Genomic DNA, 23,909 nt, shown 5'->3' with positions numbered 1-23,909 from the left:
CGATATACGCGTATTTATGTGTATACTGACATGAAATGTAAGCCTGAGATACACTGGAGTGTCGTCTAAAGTGAATGTCGCACCTGTCTATAGGTTGCTTTCAGTTTCTTCTTGACAACGACACAGTGCACGTTCGATCGTTTTTTTTTTTATTCTTATTCTATATCGTAAGATACATCGACCATTTACTCTTCCTCAGATATCAGTGAAAAGAATCAGCGAGAATTTAAAATAAGAAGAAGAAGAAGAAGAAGAAGAAGAAGAAGAAGAAGGAGAAGCTAAAAGCAAAGGGTATGCTAATAAAATTCTTATCATGTATTCTGTGATAAAACAAGAAGGAAGAAAATAGTTTCTATCGCGAAATAACGTGTTAAATACGCGTGTGTCAGATACCATCTAGCCTAATAAATGCCGATGAAATTCTGATCGTCTAGAGCAAAAAACTCGCGACTACAGTCTCGGTTCTCTTAATTTGGATTAATATTTTTAATATAGATCGCGTGTGATATTATGTTAATTTCATTTAGTTCTTCTTTGTTAATTTTAGAGTTAAAATGTTTTCACAATTATTTTAATAATTACATATTTAAGAGACAAGGACATATCGTAAAGTTAACAGATTATAATGCTTCTCGTGAAATGAATTATCTATTTCGGTAAGTAAACGATAACTATAATTGAACAGATTTTGTTTTTTCCTCCAAATTCTCATAAATCTGAGGAAATTGTAATTTTTATTATAACTATTTAAATGTAATTATATATCTAATAATAGAAATTATTTCAGGTATAATCAGATGTTTTAAAATACAAAAATATGATCATAATATGTTTTATTATATATATTTGTGATCTGTTTTTTTTTTGCATGAGAAACGAAGTCAATGTCTATTTTTGTAGAATATAAATTTAAAATAATTTGGAAACAAGCTCTTTAATTTATTTTTATCTTCTAATTAATTCTTTACAAGTTTATGTCTATTATGAACAAATTATGATGAACAAATTTTATCATCATCATCATCATCATAATCATTATTATAATTTTCTTCATATAATTTAACGATGCGATTAGATTTTTCGACATTTCACACCAAAAAAAGAGAATGTAAGACTCAAACCGTCAAAGAAATGTCGCATAATGTAAAAAAACGATGAAGAAAAAAAAATAAATAAATAAAAGAAAGAAATAATGAGTGGTGTTATGTCGTGAAATATTTTATTAGTTTCCGTTTTTACGAATGCCAGGAACAGTTAGAAAAAGGTCAAACGCAAAAGTTCTATAAGACAGTTTTACCGAATTATTTATGGATCAAGTAGCTTATTGTTACTTATTCGTTGGTTCGATCTATATACCATAAGATGTTATGCCAAGGTTTATCTATTGGACAAATACGTACTACGTATGTTATAACGATTATAAAGAAATATTTTAAACGTTGCAAAAAAAAAATTTATGTTTAAAGTATCTTTCATTTAACAATGATCACATAATAGATAATTAGTTATTATTTTTATAGGAAAAGAAATGTATTCTTTTATATACTTATTATATACTTATAATTATATATTCTTTATATACTTATAATTAGCCGTAATCTTTATTGAATTTGGAATCAACAGGTTTAACGCAGTAGATAAGATAACTATTTACGAATAGTCTAATCTTCTAATCTTCTTTTTCCTTCAATCATACAAAACATTAATAAATAAGATGGATTACGCTCTATATTACAGCCTAATATTTTGTTTTATGGGAATTCGATGTATGTAAAAAAAGAAAGTTTCTAATTAAGAAAATATTATAATTGTAAAATGTACATGCATTATTTACTTGTGAAAAAAATATGATCATGAATATATAATCAAGTTAGAATTATTTCATTTTTTGTTTGTACACTTTTTTTCTAATTTTAACCAGAAAAAAGATATGGCTTGATAGTTGTATATATCAGTTTGGTATATATGTTATATATTATATGTATATTACATATAAATATATAAATATAAATACACACACACACATACACACATACACGTACATATATTATATGATGAAATGTTCGAGGAAATTTCTTATTTTACATCATTGTTTGTAATTTTCCTCATTTTAAAAATAAATGATCACTATTTATTCTAACTAGCTAGTTGAAAAGTATCTATAACATACTTGTTTATATATATATATATATATATATATATATATACACATTGATCAGAAGAAATCGTGTAGAACACAAACATTCTGATACATTATGAATTCAGATTAATACATGAGTACTGAAGAATAATCATAAATATGAATTACGTTTATTATATAACGCCTATTAATAATATATCTCGTTGAGTATTGAAAACAAACTAATATCGATCGTAATCTAATATCATGTGTTTCCAAAAGAAAGTGTTTCGAAAAAAAAAATATATTGATATTTTTTTAAGAATTTAAGATAAAAATTTGTCTAAGAATTTAAGATTTTAATATAAAAATATTTTTGAAATAAAATCCTAATACTCTGTTATAACAGTCTTTAAAGTTACAAGTAAACGATTTAACAAATGTAACAATTAGTTTGTTATTTCTCTCGCAATTTGTTGTATCGGATACATTTTACATTTCATCATTTTTTAAGAAAATATATATTTAATAATAAAATAAAATAATTCGATTTTGTATTAAATGATAACAACGTAAGCTTATTCAATATTTTATATTTTTTTTTCGTTCCAATAAAAAATGAATTTATTTTCTAACCAAGTTATCGGGAATGTAGCAATTAAAATGTGCGGTGATATGACGCGGAAGTAAAACGTTAATTAAATTTTGTCAATGCATTTATACAAGACGGAAACAATAATGACAAGATCCCAATTGTGCGAAATGCTACTGCGTAGTTGAACAGCCAATCGGAGCCTTGCAAATGCAATATCCGGTTTCCTTTATAAAGAGGATTCAAGCACACAAAGGAGACTTCAATTTGATCTGTAATTATCCCTACCACTTGATACATACCATTGATGTTCTATAATTTTATCGGGTATATGTCTCTTCTAACCAAGTAAATAAGTAAATACGATTAACTCTTTCGTATTTTTCAATAAAATATTCATATATGTAGATCGTAATTTATAGAATGTCGATCGTCAGACATTTGTTTGGTGAATATTTAATGATCATTCTTTATTGTCGATTATTATTTAATTTTCGTATTTTTCGAGTATCATTAAATATTCTTATCGATTTTATTATACATTTCGAATACAATCGAAATTAATCTTGATAATACCATCTCGTTAAAGATTCGATACTTACTAACAACATGACTTTTAAACATGTTTAGAAATGTGATGATGTATTATATCTAGTTCAAAGCGTTAGGTAGATCATGAGATATTTCGCTCGTGGGTGTGAAAAGATTAAAGATAGTTAACACATTATATGTAAGGCTCTTTTGTACTTAGTTTATTATTTTTTACTGTAAATTCTTTTGTCAGAATTAAAAGTATTCATTTTTAACATAATAGATATAGAATACGAGTATAAGCAAATTCAATTGGATATATGTATGTGGATTTTTAATAACGAATTAAAAAATGCATAGGTAATGAAAATAGAATAGTAAATAATATTATTCGCCTAAATTTTTGTTGATTCCTAGAAAACACGAAGACAGATTAAATATATAAAATTAGAATTTTTCATCACTTACAGATATCAATTGGAAAAATATAAACGCGGAATGTTCCGTAACCTTTATATGTGTTTATCGATCGTATTCAGACACTTAACTCGGAGAATTCTAAGAAAACCTTATTTTTCTCGAATTTATATATTAAAGAAATCAAAATGTGAATTAATTTTCAATCAATATATGCATTAGTATTACTATAATAATAATCGTTTTGTCAATTATTCTTAAATCACTGATAATAATAATTAAAATCTTCTTTCTGTTTTCTTTTTTTTTTTGAATCATTTATAATCATGGATTTTTTTTTTATATGATTCATCATTTACAAATTTCCAATAATATTTACTTTTTCTTTTTACTATTCATACATTTTTTTTTATGAGTCACTAATGACAAAAAGAAGACTATGGATAATCTTTGTTATTGATTTATTATGATGAATGGATAAATTATTTCTTTATTCGTAGATTAATATTAGTGCAAGTATAAAAAAGGCGGGATAGAACATATATATATATATATATATATATATATATATATATATATATATATACATCATTATTTTTTGAAGATATAAAAAAAAGCAAATGAAAAACAATTAGTAAGAAAATAACATAATGGTCTAGCATCGTTAGTGCTATAAATATTTCTTTATTTCAGCAAAAGTCTTATTTGTTAACGTTAAACATATATAGATATACATATAAATCTCTGACATGATAAGATCGAGAAGTGCTCGCGGTTCTTCCATTATCTCTCGCGATTATCCTATTAACCCAATGTCCATTTATGCATCACTTCGTGCAATGCTACTTTGCAACGGATACGTCCAATCGTATCTTGACTATAACACATTGTCTAAATAAGATCTAATTGAGCTACAGGATTGCACTTTGAAATGCTTGACTTTGGCAAAAGGCTTAGAAATTTTGTAAATCCTTGTATCTGTTAAAATCGTCGATTGATAATAATTTAATTTCGCGTGGGTATTAAAAAAAAAAAAAAAAAAAAGATAACTGAGGATAAGATAATTAAAAAATATGATTCATTAACGCGTGATATATAGACGTATAAATATATATGTCATTCTTTCTATGAAACATAAATTTTTAGCATCTTTTGAAAGGAAAATAAAAAAAATTGATCGATCTAACGATTGAACGATAATAAAAACATTATCCTAGAAAGATTTGTGTATGTCTATGTGTGTGTGTGTGTGTGCATGTAGTAAGGAAAAAATGAACAATAATTTTTTTTATATCCTTGTCATCGTGATTTTATAATACAAATGATTAGAGAACATTATCAGCACGGTTAACTTTTCTTTTGTTAATAGCATAAAAATGAATAAATTTTTTAAGTATCTTGCTGATCTCGAATCTTCCGTCATTGTCAAAGCGTACATACATATCTACATCCTACGGTTATCAAGTTACAAAGCAGCGGTGTATGCTCTTTTACGAGGTATTTGCCCGTAACCGATTTGCTTGAACATTGGGTGGGGATGTATACATAGAAGCTAATATAAGCGGAACATATGGCACAGCATCCATAGTCAGTCTTTCGGTGTTCGTATTATTCGCTCGACTTTTACGTTCGTTTCTTGCTCGGTAGGTTCCCTTTCACTTTTCTCTTGCATATTCATTAATAAGCTTGTCCTCCTTACCTGTCAGGGACGTTTTAAAATATATAATAAGATGCACAGTTTCGCGAATCCATTTTAGTTGAAATATCGCGTAAAACGTAATAATTAAATAATTTTGATATATCTTTAAAGAAATTTGATAAAATTGTTTGGATAAATACATATCTACATGTCACAAATCTGTCACATCAAAAGTGAATCGAAGCTTTTTACTATTAAAGCAAGTTAAATGTGGAGCTTCAAAAATAACGATTTTATATTATTTCTTTTAAAAAAAGAAAAAGAAAAGAATGACATTTAGATCAAATTTAGTGTCGAACAAATATTGTAAAACGTTGAATCTTATAAAAAGCTATTTTAGAATTACAATCGTAGTTGTAATGATTGTTATTTGAAAAGTGTCAAAATCCAATTTTGTTTAATTTTATGTGAGATTTTCTTGAAGATTTGGTCATCGTTATAAATCCTGTTTTCTTTTGGAAAGGATCACAATTTCGAAAAATAGAAATTATTTTTAATTATGTTCATTTTTGATAACTTTAATCATTAGATATTTCTTTTCGTCTTATTCAAGAAAAGTGTGTGACGAGTTTCATTTCTAGGGTTGCATTAATAAAAGTGCAACCTTCTTTTTTCTTTTATAAATGTGACGCTAATACTTATATGTGATTCCGTTCATTTAAATCGTTTGCCTATCGTTTCTAATAAATATCTTTTATGTTAAATAATCGTGGAGGCTTATTCCTATGTGTAATTTTTTTCATCGAATAAAAAACGACACGTTATATAGTAGTTTTGTGCGCATGCTTTCTAGATGAGTACCTTTTCTTTCGCGATCGATATGTACGTCATGTGTACAGTGACTCGCAAAATTGATTCCATAATGTTTCAGAATGAATGTTTTTTTTTTTTCTTTTTCCCCTGAATGAACAAAGTGTTTAGAAATATTGAATAAATCGAGAAAGTTTAATGAGTTTAGTCAAAAGTTTATTAAGAAATAGTGATTGCTTGGAATAATAATAAGTTTTCATTAAATCCTATCATAAGTAATATCAAAGCCTATCAATTTTGAAAGGAGTTATATATAGTCGTTCACAAATCTTTACATCGTCGTTTAACCTAGTTCAACGGCCATTAAAATTGAGATCTTTGAAAGATCATAGTTGATATTAATGCTACTTGCCAATATTTATAATACGATTGGGTGAAAAAAAAATCTTTGAAAATATTATATTGATTTTTACAAAAATTTGCATTGTACAGTATAATGATTTTTCTCAGAATTATTCATCATTTCCTTATTAAACTTTACTATATTTGATATACTCGATAATGACACTTTGTTCATTAAAAAAAAATAAGATAGTTCATTTTCCATGTTTGAATATGATTAATTTTGTGACTCACTATATTTCATAGAAGTTTGGCTGATATCGCTTAAGGTCTGCGTTCGTAATTCATATTTTAATGGAACTTCCTCGTAGGATCGATATACTTTCTGCTTTTTTAATCGATTATTTTCCTTTGTTATTGTATATGATAAAGAAGACAACTTAATGTAGGTAACTTTCTAATATTATTTTTCTTTTTTATGGTATATAAACATTTCAAACTAAAACATTATTTTACAGTAAATGCTTTTATTGAATGAGGCCTTTATTGACATTTACATATACGTAGATATGGAATATTGATGTTTATTTCACTCGTTTATATAGTATGTATTGATTTCTGATAAGATTTATGCTTTTTTTATTTATATCTAACATTTTCATATTAAAACTGAGTAAACAATTAATTTAATATAGTATAGGAAGAAATTTAATTGGATTAAATTTGACAAATTCACGTTTAATATAAATCATAAACGAAGAGTACGATTAGGAATTATTTTTTAATGAAAATAAAAATTCATTTATGAGAATAATCAATGAAAGAGTAGATAGAACGTAATAACGTTTGTCATTCCATTTAAAAAACAAAAAAACGAATAAAAACTTTAGAAAAAAAATTTTAGAATCGTAATGATTTCATGACGTATCTTATTCATCGTAAATGTTATTAGCGTAATGAAGTTTCCTATCAACATGTTTTCCTTAAAGGAATTGAAAAAAACTGCCTCATTCGTACATCAAGTGAGAATAATAATAACATTATAAAATGTTTGTTGCGAAGAAAAAAAAAACAAAAAACCTGATGCAAAAGTGTTAAATACGATTAATTAAAAATATTCTACAAAAGTATTTACGTATACGTACGTATATATATATATATATATATATATATATATATATGTATATATGTATATAATCTGAATGGATTAACTCTACAACATAAAAAATTAATCCATTCAGAATCTTATAATGGTTGCATTACGATTTCTTATTTTCTTTTTTTTATGTTTTTGTTTTAGAACCATACAATTTATCAAAATATTTTTATGTACCTGCACGTGTGTACGATATTGTATCTCTTTTTTTTTCAGATAATTCAAAATGTATCGCGTGGTCATATTATTTATCATAGCTGTTACAGTAGTCACAGCCGAGGTATGTTTTTTTTTTCTAAGATTTTATTTCTTTTCTTTTTTTTTTCTTTTTTTAACCAAACGAAATTTTAATTATTTCTCAATAAAATAATATATTAGGAACTGGTTGCTGTCGTTCATCTGATCCCTCACAATTCATCCGTGAGAAATATTACAGGAGATATCATGATTACTCAATCTTTGCCGAATGGACCAGTTAAATTAAGCGGTCAAGTGAACGGTCTGACGGAAGGACTTCATGGTTTTCATGTTCATGAAAAAGGAAATATACAGGAAGGGTGTTTATCGACTGGTGCTCATTTTAATCCTGAAAATGTGAGTAATATTTTGAAAAGTGTCGAGTATTCAATATCAATAATCTCTTTAAAGCTGCAAACTTTATTATTTAAATCGTGTTAAAGATTTCTTCGATTAGATAAAAAAGAAAGAATATATATACTTCTTAATAAGTTTCATATAAAATGAACGACTATGAATCCTTCTTTATATTTTTAGTTTTAACAAACTTATAAAAGAACGTTAAATGAATATATCATACAATTTGTGTAAGATTAATTCGATAATCAACATAACTAAATATAGCTTTAACACAAGGATATTATACATACGAATATATATACTATATCTATACAAATACCTATATATATATATATATATATATATATATATATATATATATATATATATGTATTTATGTATATATATATATATATGTATATGCACATATAGAACGTTCATGGTGCTCCGGAGAACGCAGTTAGACATGTTGGTGACTTGGGTAATATCAGAGCCGATGCCAATGGAGAAGCGGTCATCGATATCACCGACACGATTATCTCTCTCACTGGACCTAATAGTATTGTGGGTCGTGCTATCGTAATACACTCTGATGAAGATGATTTGGGTAAAGGCAACAGCACTTTATCCCTTTCGACAGGAAACGCGGGAGATCGTTGGGCCTGTGGAATTATTGGAATTCAGTAGGTTATATTTTCCTATATATATATATGTACCTATATATGTAAAAGTCTTTTGATTTCGTTTTTACAGCTTACACCAGTGTGATTTTACGAAAACGTATACGAATACGTAATAAAAATATATGAAATATATAATCCTGATCGATAGGATTCGTTTAAAAAAATTTTATTATGTAAATTACAGCTAAAATTGTGGCGTTCATCGATTGAGAATGGCGAAAGGACAACTTCCAATGGGGGAATGAGATATCGACACGCTAGTAGAATAGCTTCGAGATTAGTAATGCGTCTTAATTAGGATATTGCGATTCTTTTTGGTTCGTTCATTCCTAATACATAAGTCGATATTTTTTATTTGTCTCTATATACTCAACGTAAATTCTCAATAAATTTTGTTTTGATATTAATCGTTTAACGTAGACTACGAAGAAAAGGAGATATCTAAGGTAACACGAGCGATGAATAATCTGAAACTTATGATATTATTTTGTATTAAGTTGGCCTTTTAAAGTGTTATCTTTATCATAAATAGTTTAGTGTCTTGTTTACCTTTTATATGTAAATTGGTAATACGTATAAAAATATCTGTTGTTTTCTCTTGCTTCATATATCCTCTCGTCCTATTTCCCATGATGCTTATGTGTCCGATGTCATTTTTCTTAGATGTGAATTATTAAACCAGCGCTATAAAATAAGAATACATTTAATCTTGTGTATACATTATCGAAATTTATATGTACATATATGTGTATTAAGTTTTTGGTGTTTTTTTTTTGTTCGCTTTAGTTTTCCCTCATGTGTATATATATATATATATATATATATATATATATGTATGTATGTATGTACAAATTTATGTTTTCTATTCCTACATATTATTTCATCATTACAAACTATAGCGAAATAGCAAGAATATCGAATAACAGATTACCTATATATTCGTACACATATGTTTTCATTCATTTTATTGAAAAATGATTTAATTATCATGTTTTTGCTTGAACCTTAAATATATAAGGTATCCCATATAAAACGATATAACGAAATTGTTACATATAAAAATTGGAGAAGATTATCAATTAGTAGTTAATTTGAAAGTTTTCTCAATGATCTAATAGATCGAACTGTCATTTATATTTTTATAAATATTTAATTATATTTAATTAATTAAATTTAATTAATTTTAAATTGAATTCAATTTTACAAATATTAAATGATATTTAAATGAAAAAAATCGTACGATAATTATTTTTGAGAAAATAATTATATTTATATTAATAATTATATTTGAGAAAATAATATAATATTATTGGATATCAATTCATCGTTTCAAATCTGATATATTTTCAAGGAAACTTTCAAATTATAACGAAAGCAAAATTCATTGACTTTTGGCATACATAGAATAATGATTATTATGTTGAAAATGAAGAAATATAGTATCCTGTATAAAAATATATGGATGAGATTTAAAATTTTCTAAATGATCTCAACTACAAAAAAAAAGGAAAGAAATGAAAAAGAAACAAATATACCACATGATATTAATCTTTTAACAATCTTTAACTTTTATCCTTAATATTTCGATGGATCGTTTTAAATTGGACACCTTGTATAGACGTACACCTAACCCATAATTGTGTGTCATTATTATTTTATTTATAATAAATTATTATTTCCACATGATAGATTGATTTCATTTCTTTATTATATTCCAAGCGAATGTATTATATATCATATGGATTGATTTGAGAATTTTTCTTAGAAAATAAGAATACGTTGTAAATATGTCGGTATAAGCCTACATTTAAAGGAAACATGATTATCGATCCCTTTTGCGCTTTTGCTTTCAGGTCACCGAAAGGAAGTTGGTCGGGTTCCAATCCTTTTACATCACCGAGTATGTTCATCATTGCAACGACTTTTATGATCGTTACTTTCCATCACTTGAAGTATTAACCATCATAAAAAATCAACAAGTTTCTGCCATCTATAAAAATATAACGTATCCATTTCACGATTTATTATATCTGAAAGTTCACATCGAATAGGAATGAAGGAATATTGATGGATAAAATCTAAGAACAACGGTGGTATTAAACTTATATATCGGATTTATACTGTCAATTTCTTCATATCTGAAAGCATGGAGGTCAATATTGATTTTAGATCATTGAAAGATCTTTCAACCTTGGATACATCCTCTCGTACATGTATGTTTTAATTAAACATATATGAAGTTTTTAAATAAATTTATTTAATTATCGTACGAATTATGTCAAAAGAGACATACAGACGTAACAGAGGTACAGACGTAATAAATGTTGTTACTCATATGTATTTATGTACTTATCATATCTGAATATATGTATGTAAAAAGAAGTTTATCGCACTTATCTTTATTTCGTTCGTAAAACGTTTTTAATTGCTTTAATTATTTCCTCTAGTCGATGCCTTAGTCAGTAGATTGCTTTTCGTTTGACGAACGAATATATAATATCGCAGAAAGAGTAAATCGATTTACTCTTTTTATTTCATGTATATGCATACATATACACTTGTGTATATCTATATGTATTATTTAAGTAAATAACGGTAAAATTTATTCTGTATTATGTTATTTGTATAATACGACGTTTTGTCATAATAAATTTTTTTCCCTCGTGTAATACTTTTGATATTTTTATTTTAAAAAATTATTTATATCATCTTATTTCTTCACTTGAATTTTGACAATACCTACGTAAATTAGACATGTAAAAATCGATTAATTCGAGTTCCTACATTTATCCTACTACCATTAACCTATTTACATTTACGTACATCTTATCCTCGAATTATTATGTTATATTTATTTGTATATTCTTGTTTTATTTATAAAAACGATACGACGAATATTTTTTGAGTATAAAAATACAATATCTTTTGTTTGTTATTTGTATCATATAATTTGATAACTTATAGATAAACTTTGATTTTATTTTGTAAATGTTTCATCGATTTAAGACAAATTTTCTTTATCTTTTTTTCTTTTCGATAACTCAAATTCATATTTCATTTCGAATACCTCTTTTAAATACCTCTAAAAAAAAAAAAAAAAAAAAAAAAAAGAAAAAAAAGAAAAAAATTATAAGCAAAGAATTGATCAATGTTATAAAGTTTGTTACAATTTTTTTTTTTTTAATATAAAAATAATATTTTGTGAATATAAAAATATAAAAATGAGATTTTTTTATAAAGTTTAGTCCTGTTAGTATTATATTTCCAAAAGATTTTCTTAGATTTAAAATATTTCTTTACGCATTTTATTCGTTAAAACGAAAGATTATTACGAAAGAAAGAAAATGAATGATCTAAATGCTTTCAAAGTTCGTCGGACTAGAAAAGTAACGATCGAACGAGGCTATGTGCTTTGAGGAAGCGTCACGCGATCGACGTAGGTAACGAGGGCAAAAAACAGAACACGAGTTAAGACATAATAATTATAATAATAAAAAAACACATAAAAAATAAAAAAGAAATAAATAATCAGATAGTAGATGTAGTTTTGGAAAAAATCATTATTTCTCAATGTATTTTCCTGTATGATTGTGGTAAATAAAAAGGATTTTGTTATCGATTAGTTAGTCATTGAAATAATCGCGTGAACGAAAATACGATAATAGGATAAAGGAAAGTAATTGGAAGGGAAACTGGGTCGTTGAACTTGGTTTATGAAATTGGGTAAATTGTTGATCGATCTCACTCGTTGATAACGAATAAACTTTAAACAGTAGAAATTGAAAATTACTATGGATTTCTAAGTAATAAGTGATTTTTTCATTTCTTGATTGAAACGTTTTTGGTTTAATTGTAGATATTTTAGCTTTTTTGGTCTTATTTTTTTTTTTTTGCAAACCGTTAATAAATACCAACAAGGTTTATCCGATTAAAAACTGTTGCATTATAGTATTATTTGTTTAAGTTGCTTAATGAAGTCGAAAAAATAACGCAACTTTATGAACCATTTTTTAGAAACATTAAAATAAAAGAAAAAGAAAAAGAAAAAGAGAAAGAAAGAAGAATCCATAAAATTTTTGATAAATTTGGGAAATATTAAGATTGGGCTATTATGACCTTGTAATATAATAAATACAAGCAACGAACTCTTTTTCCTTACTTAGCAAATATCATCATCGTTGTCGTCGTTGTTGTATCTATAGTTACCAAGGAAAAACATAGAATGAATGCACGTCGACGAATCAACGACCAATAAAGAGCCGGTCCCATTTCTATGCGTTCTCCAGTAGGTCCTTGAGCACCATGGACTAGGACCAATGAGGATTCTTGTTAGTGGCGCGCTACTTTCTTTCGAAGCTTCTCGAGGATTTCGATCGAACTAGTTCAGAGCTTTTACTCCTCAGAATGTAAATCGCTTTACTGTGCACCGGTTGCTTCGCACAGGACGCGGGATTATGACGCGTCGCTCGTAAAAAAAAAAAAAAAAAAAAAAAGAAACCACTGATTATATATTTCCGTCGACTTCCTTTCTACATTTATAGTAATAAGATTATTATTATATAGAATCAGATATTATAATAAATTTATTATTATAACAAAAATAATATCATGGAGTCCTGCGGTATGAGCCTGATTAAATATATCCTCTTCGTCTTCAATTTGATCTTCGCTGTAAGTTTGTTAACAGTGATACATTTTATTCAACTTCTTTTCTTCTTGCTTATTTTACTTTCCTTCTTTTTTATTACTTTATGATATATATACATATCTTGTTCGTATAATATAATAATAAATAATCGAAAAAAAAATCTCCTTTAGATTTCTGGTATTGGGATCATCGTAGCGGGAGCTCTCGTTCTCGGAGATGTCGGCGAGTTTAGCCATTTTATCGAAGGAAGGATAATGGCACCTCCCATCGTCCTCATAGTCGCTGGTGTTATTGTTTTTATTATTGCCTTCCTTGGTTGTTATGGTGCAATTAAAGAGCACTATAGCATGTTGATCGCTGTAAGAATTTGTGTATATAATAATGCGATTTTTTATTTTTTACAGAAACATATATCTATGTATACTTTTATGTAATTTTTGATCTTTAATTTTCTACACATGTACATACATATATATGTATGTATGAACAAAAATAATTTACCATATTTTCTGAATGAATTATTCACATTATTCGTCGGTAAATTATGATTGACTGTTAGATCTTTCATTTTATATTCTTTTGCTAGTTCGCAGGTGCGCTCTTGATTATTTTTGTGATCGAACTTGCGGTTGGAATTGCAGCAGCAGTTTTCAAAAATGATTTCAGTATGGCGATGAAGGATACGTTAAAGGAATCGATGAAGAATTATACTGACGCAGACAAATTTGCCTGGGATAATGTGCAGAGCAAGGTCGGTAGACCGAATCTAGAACACGACAAGCCTATGATGGTTTCGTCGATAGAGTAACATTAAGCGCGGTAAAATCGATATCATTTTTAATTCCAAATGAAAACAATGCAAACCCCTTGCACATACATATATCTTGTTTACATTATTCAATTTCGATATTGAAACGAAGTGGACGAAACTTTTAACATTTTTTTTCTTTTATTACGACTGAATTTCCAAAATGTTTTTTAATGTTTAGTTTTATAAAAAATTTTTTAATACAAACATTGCATGCTCTCGATGGGTGATATCCAATGAATCAAATGAAATTTCTTTTGAATGAAGTGAAAAATGAGTTTTCATTTTTTTTCTCCGGATATATCAAAATAATTTTTGTTTTTATTTCAACGTGGAACATATATTCTTTTCTTTTTTTTTTATTTTTGAAAGTATTGTAATATTTTAGTAAAGTATTTTATTGAATAATGCTTGGTATAATCTTGATGGTTGGTGATTAAGGAGACAAGGAAATGGTTACGATCAAGCAAGGTCCCTCTTTGTATATCCGAAAATGCTTATACCTGATTTATCTTATGTTCCTTTCGAGATCACGTATATAATATAAAAACTACTGTATCACAGTTGATGTGCTGCGGAGTAGATGGACCAAATGATTGGACCATGAACAATGCCTTCATTGCGACTTTGCCACCTTCTTGCTGCATGAAAATGCAAAATCCTTGTGGAATTGGAAGTCTAGATGTTAACAAAGAAGGTTGCTTCGAAAAATTGAAAATGCGTGTTCAAAAAGGAGCTACTATATTGATCGGTGTAGGAATCGGAATTGCTTTTGTAGAGGTTAGTACGATCGATAATAATTATTATCAATGTGTATATATCGAAAATTATTTAATAGATTTATTAACAAGAATTCATTTATTTATTTTTTGTTTCAGATTGCTGGTATAATACTTGCTTGTTGTCTAGCTATGGCCATAAAAAGAGAGACTGCTAAATGAAACGAGGTCGTTTAATTTTTCATACGAATTTTCTTTTTTACATTACTTATGTTCAATTTATTCGATTTATATCTAATTACATCAGCTGGTCTTCATAAGGATAACATAGGAATAAGAATTAAGACAGAATCGCTTCCTCGTATGAAAAAATAATTTATAATGAAAAATATACTTAATCGATTGATCAATATCTGTTATGGGTAAAAGTAAAAATGATAACAAATATTTCTTGCATTTTGTTGTATTTTTGTAACGTGTTTGTGTAACTATACAGGGTGATTCTTAAATGTATATCAATACTTCAGGGTTTAAATTTAATATAAGATATATAGGACATATGTTCATATAACTTTTTTTTACTTATATCAGTATGTAGATTTAATTCCTAAATGCATTGACATTCATTTATGAATCACCCTTTATATACATGCACTTATTACAACGAATACATTTAGATTAACTTGTGTGAACGTGTATGCTAGATGTTTTAGTAGTTAATAGATAACTGTCACGTACTGTTGTTGGAAAAAAACTCACATCGACCGATAAGTCTTTTAATGTCTTTTTAATAAAAGCACCTATTTAATGTATACTTAGGTATATATATATATATATATATATATATATATATATATATATATATATATATATGTATATATAATAATAATAGTAACGTTAATAATTCTTTATTATTACAATAGTAACATCCTTATAATACTAATGAATAAAGTTATATATCAATTTTGAAATATAATTAATAAAATTTATGAATATAAAGGATAGATTGTTTTTTTACAGGTTTTAATAACGATGATTAATATTTAAATCAATTAAAATTAATTAAAGTTGTTTAGACATTAGTGTATTTAAATGTTTGGTTCAGGCATGGATAAATAAGGGTATATCGGTTCCATATTTTGATTAGTTAGGTGAGCGGAATTGTGAACGTTAGAACTATTGTTTTGAATTGTATTGTTTCCTCCTCGGACTATATTATTGTCCAACGTAGATACTGTTCGTTGCTTATTCGCATGTGTCGGTATTCTTGGTAATACACTAAATTCCATGTTCTTCTTTTGTTTTGTTTTCTGCATAGTTGCATAATAGAAATACCCCGTAAATAATATAATTACCTGAAATATAAATGTAATTTTCACTAATTGAAACTTGATTAATGCGTATAGAAAAATGTCTACATTTCAACAGATTGTCTTTGTATATAGTTTATGTATGTACTTACGAAAAAAACATCTAATGTTACAATAATTTCAATTGATTCTTCATAAGCTTCCCGTAATATTTTAGTAATAACATCGAAGCAACCAATTTTAAATAACGTTGGCTCATTATCATTACAAATAGTCCCATTATTACAACAAGATTCTGGAATAACTTTGTGTAAATCATTCCATTCGTAGTAATAATGAATTCCGCAACAAGAAAGCTGTAAAACAATAAAATTCTTTTAATGTTCTAAATATTCTATAAAAAAAATTTTATGTAAATTTAAATTATTATGATTAGAGTTAATTATTTTTTAATAAAAAAAAAATCCTCCCCGGCGGGGAATCGAACCCCGGTCTCCCGCGTGACAGGCGGGGATACTAACCACTATACTACCGAGGATCTTGATACATACTTGTTTATATTTATAATATATATTAATTTTTTTTATGTTTATTTATAAACAAATAATTTATTATTTATATTTATTTTTATATTTACCGATATTTCTTTGTGATAATCTTTGGGATATTCTCGAAGAAAAAGATATCAAGATTTGATTAATTATTGTTATATAAATATATAGAAATCTTATTATAATAAGGGTTGCTTTATTATATTAAGATAGAAAATTGATGAATAAATAACCGATTAGAAATCCAAAAATTATTTATAATTTTCATAACCTATTTATCGATGGAGTACAGTTACCGATGGAAAACAGTTACCGACGACGATAACAAAATTATTCTCAGTTAAAAGTGTAATCTGTTTTGTCTATGTTTTTTCTTTTTATTTTTTTTTCATTTAGAATTGAAAAGTATCTTGTTTAAAAACTTGTAAAGATTAAAATAGAAATTTTATTTTTAAGATGTGTGAAAAAACTTGATAAAGATTTAATTTATAGTTATAAATTTGAATACAATAAGATTCGATTATAAGAATTTAAAATCTATATAACATTATATAAATATACATACACATGATCGATGATTATAATTAATTTCTAAATGGAAGTGAACAATTAATTAAGATCCTATACATTAAGCACAGTGCGTATTTAACGGATATAGAACGTATATATTAATTTATATAATTGATATTTAATAACTTACACTTTTTTGCATTATATGCAGTGGCAAATTATCAGGATTATTTTGCATTGTATTGTCCAAAAGATGATAAAGGCTTGATGCAGAGATAAAATTTTGTACTCTAAACATTATTACGTATATATTGACAATATGGAACATTATTAACACTATTCCCATACTCTGAAAAAAAAGAAAAAACAAATAAATTCATTTGATCTTGTATTTGTATGAATTGTTTTTAATATATATGCATAATATCATAAGTTTCTTTATTAAATTATAAGGTATCTTACCGTTAATAGACCTCTTTGTGAACATGCAAAGGCTGAAATTAATCCAAGAGTAGTACTTGCTATTGTCAGGATTGAAAACGAAAATAAAATGGTATTATCAGTTCTAAGAAATGGTTCCAGTAAAATCAAATCCCATAATGTGAGTACTTTTATTTTTAATGATAGATATAATAATGCTATAGCTACAAGCTGAAAAAATAACGAAAACAATATTTTATTAACGTGCACGCTTTTTTTTTATTTATGAAAAAGGATTGCATTTTAAGTTGTTATTACTTACTATTGCAGCAAAGGTGATCGTTAAGTAACAACTAAGAATTAATGTACTTATCCATGGATGTTTCTTACGAGAGAGTAACAAAACTGGATTGTTGGCCCACATTTTTATTTATTTTCTTCTTAAGCAGACAAACAACTTACATTGTAATCCAATCCTTAAATTTATAGAGTACTCATTTATTGAATTCTATCGTTAACAAATGTTTTCGTAGTAATAACTCAGACAATCGTTGTTACTATCAATCGTTGTTATTATCATTCACTTATATGTGTTTCTTAGAAAAATGTTACACGTCAAAGATATATCTAAACTTTTTTTTTCTTTATCGTGGAAAAATTTCAATTACTCTTTCTGTAGAATGGATTGTATTCAAAGCGATTGATGATTTTTGCATAAGTAATATAAAAAAAGGCAACGCAGGCGTAAATACATTTTAATTATTTTTTGATTTATTTCAAGAATAAAATGTACGATAGAAAATCAATAATAAGATCACAATAATTAAATGATAAGACAATAGATCTATACTAGATGGTATGTTTGTCGGCTTAAATGATAGATAAATTTATATAACTTACTAGAAACTTAAAAATATATTTCCTTTATCTATATTCTTTTTAACGTCTTGTTATTGATTGCCATCAATAATATATATACACCGATAAATATATATTTCTAGTGTTCTATATACTCGTATGAGTATCGGTGCATCACAGTAACTATTTCGTCAATAATTACTTACATCGTAAATAATAACAATTTTATCAATAATATGTCTTTTGTATATAAATGACAATGATTGTACTTAGTCCAATTTGTGTAGCCCATACGATACACCACTGATCTTTTTCTTTCACGTATGAAACAAAATCGAACTTTATCGAGATTTATCGAATGTTATACTTGTAGATGATCATATTTCCATGAATTGTCCAGTGAGACAAATTTTTCCCTCGCAAATGAATCCTAGAGCAAAACTCGTGGAAATATAATGGAAAAAAGTTATAATTAAGCGAACATTTACAAGCAAAATTAATAGACAGTATTGTCGAATTGGAAATGCAACGAGCCAAGATACTTATTGAAATTAAAGGAGAAACAAAGAAAAAAAGGCAACAATGTAAAAAAAGGACACTAGGATTCTTTTTTAATTCAATCGAAATTGAATGAGTCAATAAAAATATCGACATTGTTAAAAATACTTAAATTCAAAGAGAAAATCTTGAAACATGTTAGGATTGAGGAAATTGCATTCGAAAAGATTAAAGGTACGAAAATGGAATTATTACTACACGAAAATCAAAATGGGGAATTATAAGAAGAGAAAAAAATATTATAACAAACAGAATTCGAACAATTATATCAAATAATGAGTAATTCTGTAGATTAATAGAAGAAAAGTTGAGATAAGATAAGCAATATCAAGATTAAAATTTGAATTATATGAAACTACAATAATATAAATATTCAAACATCGGTAAATTTATTTTTGATAATGAATTAGAAATAAATAAAAATTTTCTTCTATAATTGTTTAAAAAAAATAGAATAATTGATAAAGATTAAAAATAAAATCGTGTTTTGAGGTTCTTACTGCGATGAAGCTTGCTGCTTCTGGACATGAATAGGTTAATGATGACTATTTCTTTATATAAAAAATAATAATAATTTCCTTGAATTATTGAACCTTTTGGATCTAATAATATCTATTGAATAAAGTATTTCTTGCAGATTTAAATGTTTGTAATGTAGGAACGTCATCTTTATCTCTTCAAATCGATTATATCTTTACTCGTGGCTAATAGATCAAAAATACATAACTATTGCTTTCATCTAGGAAACAAATATCTCAACTTTTCATTCGTGTTGCACAATGGAATGACCATTGTCGTTATTCATTGTATTTTTTATCTTCTTCCTTTGTGACATCATATTTTTTTTTCTATTAATTATTTATTTCTATTAATATTAAAGTCGCCAAATGTAGTGTTTCATAGGCCTATTTACATGAGAATAGACGGACAAAAATCTAAACTTGATCAATGACAATAACTTTATTAATAATATATAAAGTGTGTTATCGATCTGGATACTATAATCAAAAAGTGTTTGAATCTATATATATAGGAAAAATAAATCGTAAATGTAAAGTGACGTTTTTCCATGCACAGGTTTCATTTACAAATAAATCGATATTGAAGATAGGTTGAGTACGCTTACACTTGGCTATCCTATAAATTTTATTTCTGTTGTTTTTTTTTCTTTTTTTTTATTCACGAACATCACCGCCAATGTCATAGCTTGTTATCGTTTTCGATTTGGGCTATTAGTTTTTGTCATTCTGTCGACATGGCTATATACAGTAATCGAGAGCACACCAACATGATCCTCGCATTAGGTGAGTACGCCGGCAACGCATTTATGGCTACTATATACTATGTAGATCGTTATCCAAATCGCCGACATTTTAACAGAAGAGTTATCCAAAGAGTTGAGCGAATACTTGTTAAACAAGTGATCTCTTGAAATGCTTTGTTGACATGGCGATACAGGTAAAATAAACGACAAAGTTTTACAGAAGGTATAAAAACAAAAAAAAAAGAAAGAAATATCCTAAAATTAATATGAGAGAATTTACTTCTCGACATAGAGTTCATAAAAAATACTTTTATTTTATTGTCTTCTTTTACCAATCTAATATATTAAATCTAAATCCTTAAATTTAAACTCGGCATATTAATGAACTGTCTAACAGATTCATATTGCATTTTGATTCATATTTTTGTGCTACGCGTAATATATTATTTACAAATCAAACGATCATCTATTTTGACGATTTGAAGATCAGTTTAAACAATTTAAAAAAATTATGTAATCTGACGATTGTTAATCAAATGAATAATCAAATGAAAATTAGTTATATATATATATATGTACTGTATGAAAAGTCAGCTAATGTAATACTTAAATGCCGATTATCTCGTAAACGGTGCAGAGTAGCAATTTTTTACTAAACATGATATCGATTGTGAATGTTCACTCTTATATAAATATGCAAACGTAATTATAGGTATTTATTAAAAAAGAAAAAAAAAATTATATTAACTTTCATAATTAGAAAAGATAAGGAGTACTAAAAACTTTAGTAGCTGACTCTTATTAAACTTTCTTATAACTTCAATCAGTCGCGAGTTAATGACGTTTATAATTAGGGATCTAAAAAGTTTAAAATGCAGATATAAATCATTGATGTTAAAGAAACCACGTAAAAAAAATTTATTATTTTGATATATTTCTTTTTCATTTATATCTAGAAAATTAAAAATAAATAGTATGTTTTTACCTGCCATCTATCAAGCTTACTCATATGGAAAGAAAGTAATCTACTTTATCGACACAAATGTCTGTTAAAAATCGATAAAAATATCTGTTTCAAAAATTATTTTTTAGTATATGTAATAAGATATATAGAATATTTTTAAATATTAATAAATATAAATAATAATTAATTATATATATAAAATAATTAAATAAAATATTTATAGAGAGAAACTAACACCAAGGTTCCGTGGTGTAGCGGTTATCACGTCTGCTTTACACGCAGAAGGTCGCCAGTTCGATCCCGGCCGGAACCAATCTTTTTTTTTCTCTCTTATCGTATTATTAATTAAATTTTTATCATATACTTATTTCTTTTATAAATATATATATATTAAAACATATTATTCTGAAAAATAATCGTCGTTCTGATTCGTAAGCCTGTAATTTTCGTAATGTTTCGGCTTCAACTTTCTCTAGATGAAATCAATAATGTTGGAGCATCGATCGTTCTCGAAGACGCATTTGAAATAACAAAAATTTTTTACCTTAGACATAGAAAGAGCGGGAATAAAGATAAAGAGAAGGAAAAGAAAATCGCGATTGGTATTCGACTCTCGTGCTCACATTCGTCTTGTCGTACCTTTACGTTCGACCGCTTCGAGAGTGAACCGAACCGCTTCGAAGCAATACGAGCAAAGGGAATTTTCTTTCATCCGTTCGTTCCTTCGTTCATTCACTGTTCCTCTCCTTACCGTGAGCCACCTGGCTCTCCACCTGCACCTCCGTTCTTTCGTTTCCTCTCGTTTCTTTCAAGCCGGTAACGAGAATGAATCCGGTTTTTAATCGCAATTCGCAATTCCACAGTTTCTTCCTCGCTCGGTATTTTATCTCATAACGATGAGATACTGGAGAAAGGCATGGAAAGTAATGAGGGAGAGGGAGAGAGAGAGAGAGAGAGAGAGAGAGAGAGAGAGAGAGAGAACGAATGAGAGGAGACAGGAAAGGACGGTGGATCACAAAACTACGGTCCATTGAGTGACGGACAATGAAGAAGAAATCGAAAAATGATTTCGTTATCTTGCCATTTTATCAACGACCAAGAATCAATTTGTATTTCTAACATTGATTAATTGGTTATTACGACATTAATTTATTCTTTCATAAATATAAAATTTAAATAAAAACGAATAGAGAATTTGGAAGAGAGAAAGGTTACTTCCTTCGAAGAAATTTGTATTCTTCGAAATAGAGGAAGAGGAATTTGACGGTATACACTTAACACGCTTAATAAATCTCCAGAGTGAAGAAAGGTAGGTCAAGTGTCATGAGAATGCCCTCTAGGGTGCCTTTTCATTTGAGCACCCTCGAATACCTTATCTCTTGGCGAGATGTCTAGTGAGCTACGTGACTTCTACCCTTCTCTCTTTCTCTGTTTCGTAAGAATACGTAGACCGTATTAAAAAGAAACTCGGTGAAAAGTCTGTATGGAGATAGATACGATGCAAATGCATATATATATATATATATATATATATATATATATATATATATATATATATGAATGCATCTTACGTGTACACCGACTCGTCATAGCCTATTGCAACAGGCTTTAACCATCTAACAAGCAACTCTTTGTACCGGAGTTTACGATCAACGAACGAACCGGTGTAAAAATATTTTTCAGACATCACGATGATCATGCCGCTCTGGAATTACAACGGTCAGGTTGTCTACGATTTTTACGAGCGTTTTTAGATTTTTCTTTTTTTGTTTTCTTTGTTTTCTGTTTTCTTTTTTTCTTTTTTTTCTTTTTAACATTCATTTCCGTTAAGGTATTTTCAAGTTATATATTATTATATCATGCGATATTTGGCTATATTGAGCTGTCGTAATTTTCACTAAGAGAACACGAAGAAATCGATATTATGTAACGTGATGGAATGAAAAAAGAAAAAAAAAAAGGAAATAATGACAGATTGTAAACGAGCGATGTTTCTAGGAATTCTTTACAGATGAGTGATCACGAATAATACTTCGAGTTAATATTTTCGATTTCAAAAGAAGAGTCGTTAAACTTTAACCAATGTTTAATAAAATAATGTTAATATTTAATTAATATTATTCAAGGATAGACAGAGTTGAGAGATATTAAAATTTTGCTTTATTTCATTTCAATACGATATGGAACGTGATGATTGAATTTTAAGAGGATTACACGAGCTTAAAGTATAAATAATTCCATTAAGAAAAGTGCAATTGCAGCTTACAAATGCATCCTATACGTTATCGATAGAAATAATATCATAAAAAATAGCTGGGTACTTCGGTAAACCTTCTAATATTATTTTCTATCATTTTTTTTTCTATCTTCACGATATAATATCGGATTATAATTTGGCTTTGTTGTTATTATTTTCAACAATCGATATTGAGGA

At 27.1% G+C, this 23,909-nt stretch overlaps 3 protein-coding genes and 2 non-coding genes across 8 annotated transcripts; 3 read left to right on the top strand and 2 right to left on the bottom strand.

Moving 5' to 3' along the window:
* Window positions 1–55: 55 nt before the first annotated feature.
* On the top strand, window positions 56–11,247 carry LOC124427094 (superoxide dismutase [Cu-Zn]-like). Of its 4 annotated transcripts, none has more exons than XM_046969569.1 (5): window positions 56–291; window positions 7,823–7,886; window positions 7,985–8,200; window positions 8,615–8,865; window positions 10,719–11,247. In XM_046969569.1, the coding sequence occupies exons 2-5, from the start codon at window positions 7,833–7,835 to the stop codon at window positions 10,822–10,824; spliced, it is 627 nt and encodes a 208-aa protein (XP_046825525.1). In that variant the 5' UTR covers window positions 56–291; window positions 7,823–7,832; the 3' UTR covers window positions 10,825–11,247. The 4 variants fall into 4 exon arrangements, with proteins under 4 accessions (XP_046825525.1, XP_046825524.1, XP_046825528.1 ...); XM_046969568.1 differs by lacking the exon at window positions 56–291 and adding an exon at window positions 5,208–5,302; XM_046969572.1 differs by lacking the exons at window positions 56–291; window positions 10,719–11,247 and adding exons at window positions 5,208–5,302; window positions 9,050–9,623.
* Window positions 11,248–13,277: 2,030 nt separating this feature from the next.
* LOC124426564 (CD63 antigen-like) lies at window positions 13,278–15,879 on the top strand. Its single transcript, XM_046968384.1, has 5 exons — window positions 13,278–13,536; window positions 13,684–13,872; window positions 14,100–14,264; window positions 14,886–15,101; window positions 15,200–15,879. Exons 1-5 carry the CDS (start codon window positions 13,474–13,476, stop codon window positions 15,260–15,262), a joined length of 696 nt encoding a protein of 231 aa, XP_046824340.1. The 5' UTR covers window positions 13,278–13,473; the 3' UTR covers window positions 15,263–15,879.
* Window positions 15,880–16,046: 167 nt separating this feature from the next.
* LOC124426586 lies at window positions 16,047–18,400 on the bottom strand. The gene is made up of 5 exons (XM_046968433.1): window positions 18,154–18,400; window positions 17,874–18,062; window positions 17,602–17,760; window positions 16,503–16,706; window positions 16,047–16,395 (listed from the first exon to the last, which is right to left on the bottom strand). Exons 1-5 carry the CDS (start codon window positions 18,253–18,255, stop codon window positions 16,129–16,131), a joined length of 921 nt encoding a protein of 306 aa, XP_046824389.1. The 5' UTR covers window positions 18,256–18,400; the 3' UTR covers window positions 16,047–16,128.
* Window positions 16,817–16,888, bottom strand: Trnad-guc. Its single transcript has one exon. It is a non-coding gene; the product is annotated as a tRNA-Asp (tRNA).
* Window positions 18,401–21,715: 3,315 nt separating the features above from the next.
* Trnav-uac lies at window positions 21,716–21,788 on the top strand. The gene has a single exon. It is a non-coding gene; the product is annotated as a tRNA-Val (tRNA).
* Window positions 21,789–23,909: the final 2,121 nt, after the last annotated feature.

Source organism: Vespa crabro, chromosome 9 (assembly GCF_910589235.1).
Source record: "Vespa crabro chromosome 9, iyVesCrab1.2, whole genome shotgun sequence".
NCBI lineage: Eukaryota > Metazoa > Arthropoda > Insecta > Hymenoptera > Vespidae > Vespa > Vespa crabro.
This window is presented reverse-complemented; position numbering and strand designations above follow the sequence as displayed.

Coding starts and splice junctions, on each gene's coding strand:
- LOC124426586 (XM_046968433.1), bottom strand. CDS start 18,255: ATGTGGGCCAACAATCCAGTTTTGTTACTCTCTCGTAAGAAACATCCA. Junction 18,063..18,153: donor CGATCACCTTTGCTGCAATA/GTAAGTAATAAC, acceptor TTATTTTTTCAG/CTTGTAGCTATAGCATTATT. Junction 16,707..17,601: donor TGCATATAATGCAAAAAAGT/GTAAGTTATTAA, acceptor ATTGTTTTACAG/CTTTCTTGTTGCGGAATTCA.
- LOC124427094 (XM_046969569.1), top strand. CDS start 7,833: ATGTATCGCGTGGTCATATTATTTATCATAGCTGTTACAGTAGTCACA. Junction 8,201..8,614: donor CTCATTTTAATCCTGAAAAT/GTGAGTAATATT, acceptor ATGCACATATAG/AACGTTCATGGTGCTCCGGA. Junction 8,866..10,718: donor TGTGGAATTATTGGAATTCA/GTAGGTTATATT, acceptor TTTTGCTTTCAG/GTCACCGAAAGGAAGTTGGT.
- LOC124426564 (XM_046968384.1), top strand. CDS start 13,474: ATGGAGTCCTGCGGTATGAGCCTGATTAAATATATCCTCTTCGTCTTC. Junction 13,873..14,099: donor ACTATAGCATGTTGATCGCT/GTAAGAATTTGT, acceptor TTCTTTTGCTAG/TTCGCAGGTGCGCTCTTGAT. Junction 15,102..15,199: donor TCGGAATTGCTTTTGTAGAG/GTTAGTACGATC, acceptor TTTTTGTTTCAG/ATTGCTGGTATAATACTTGC.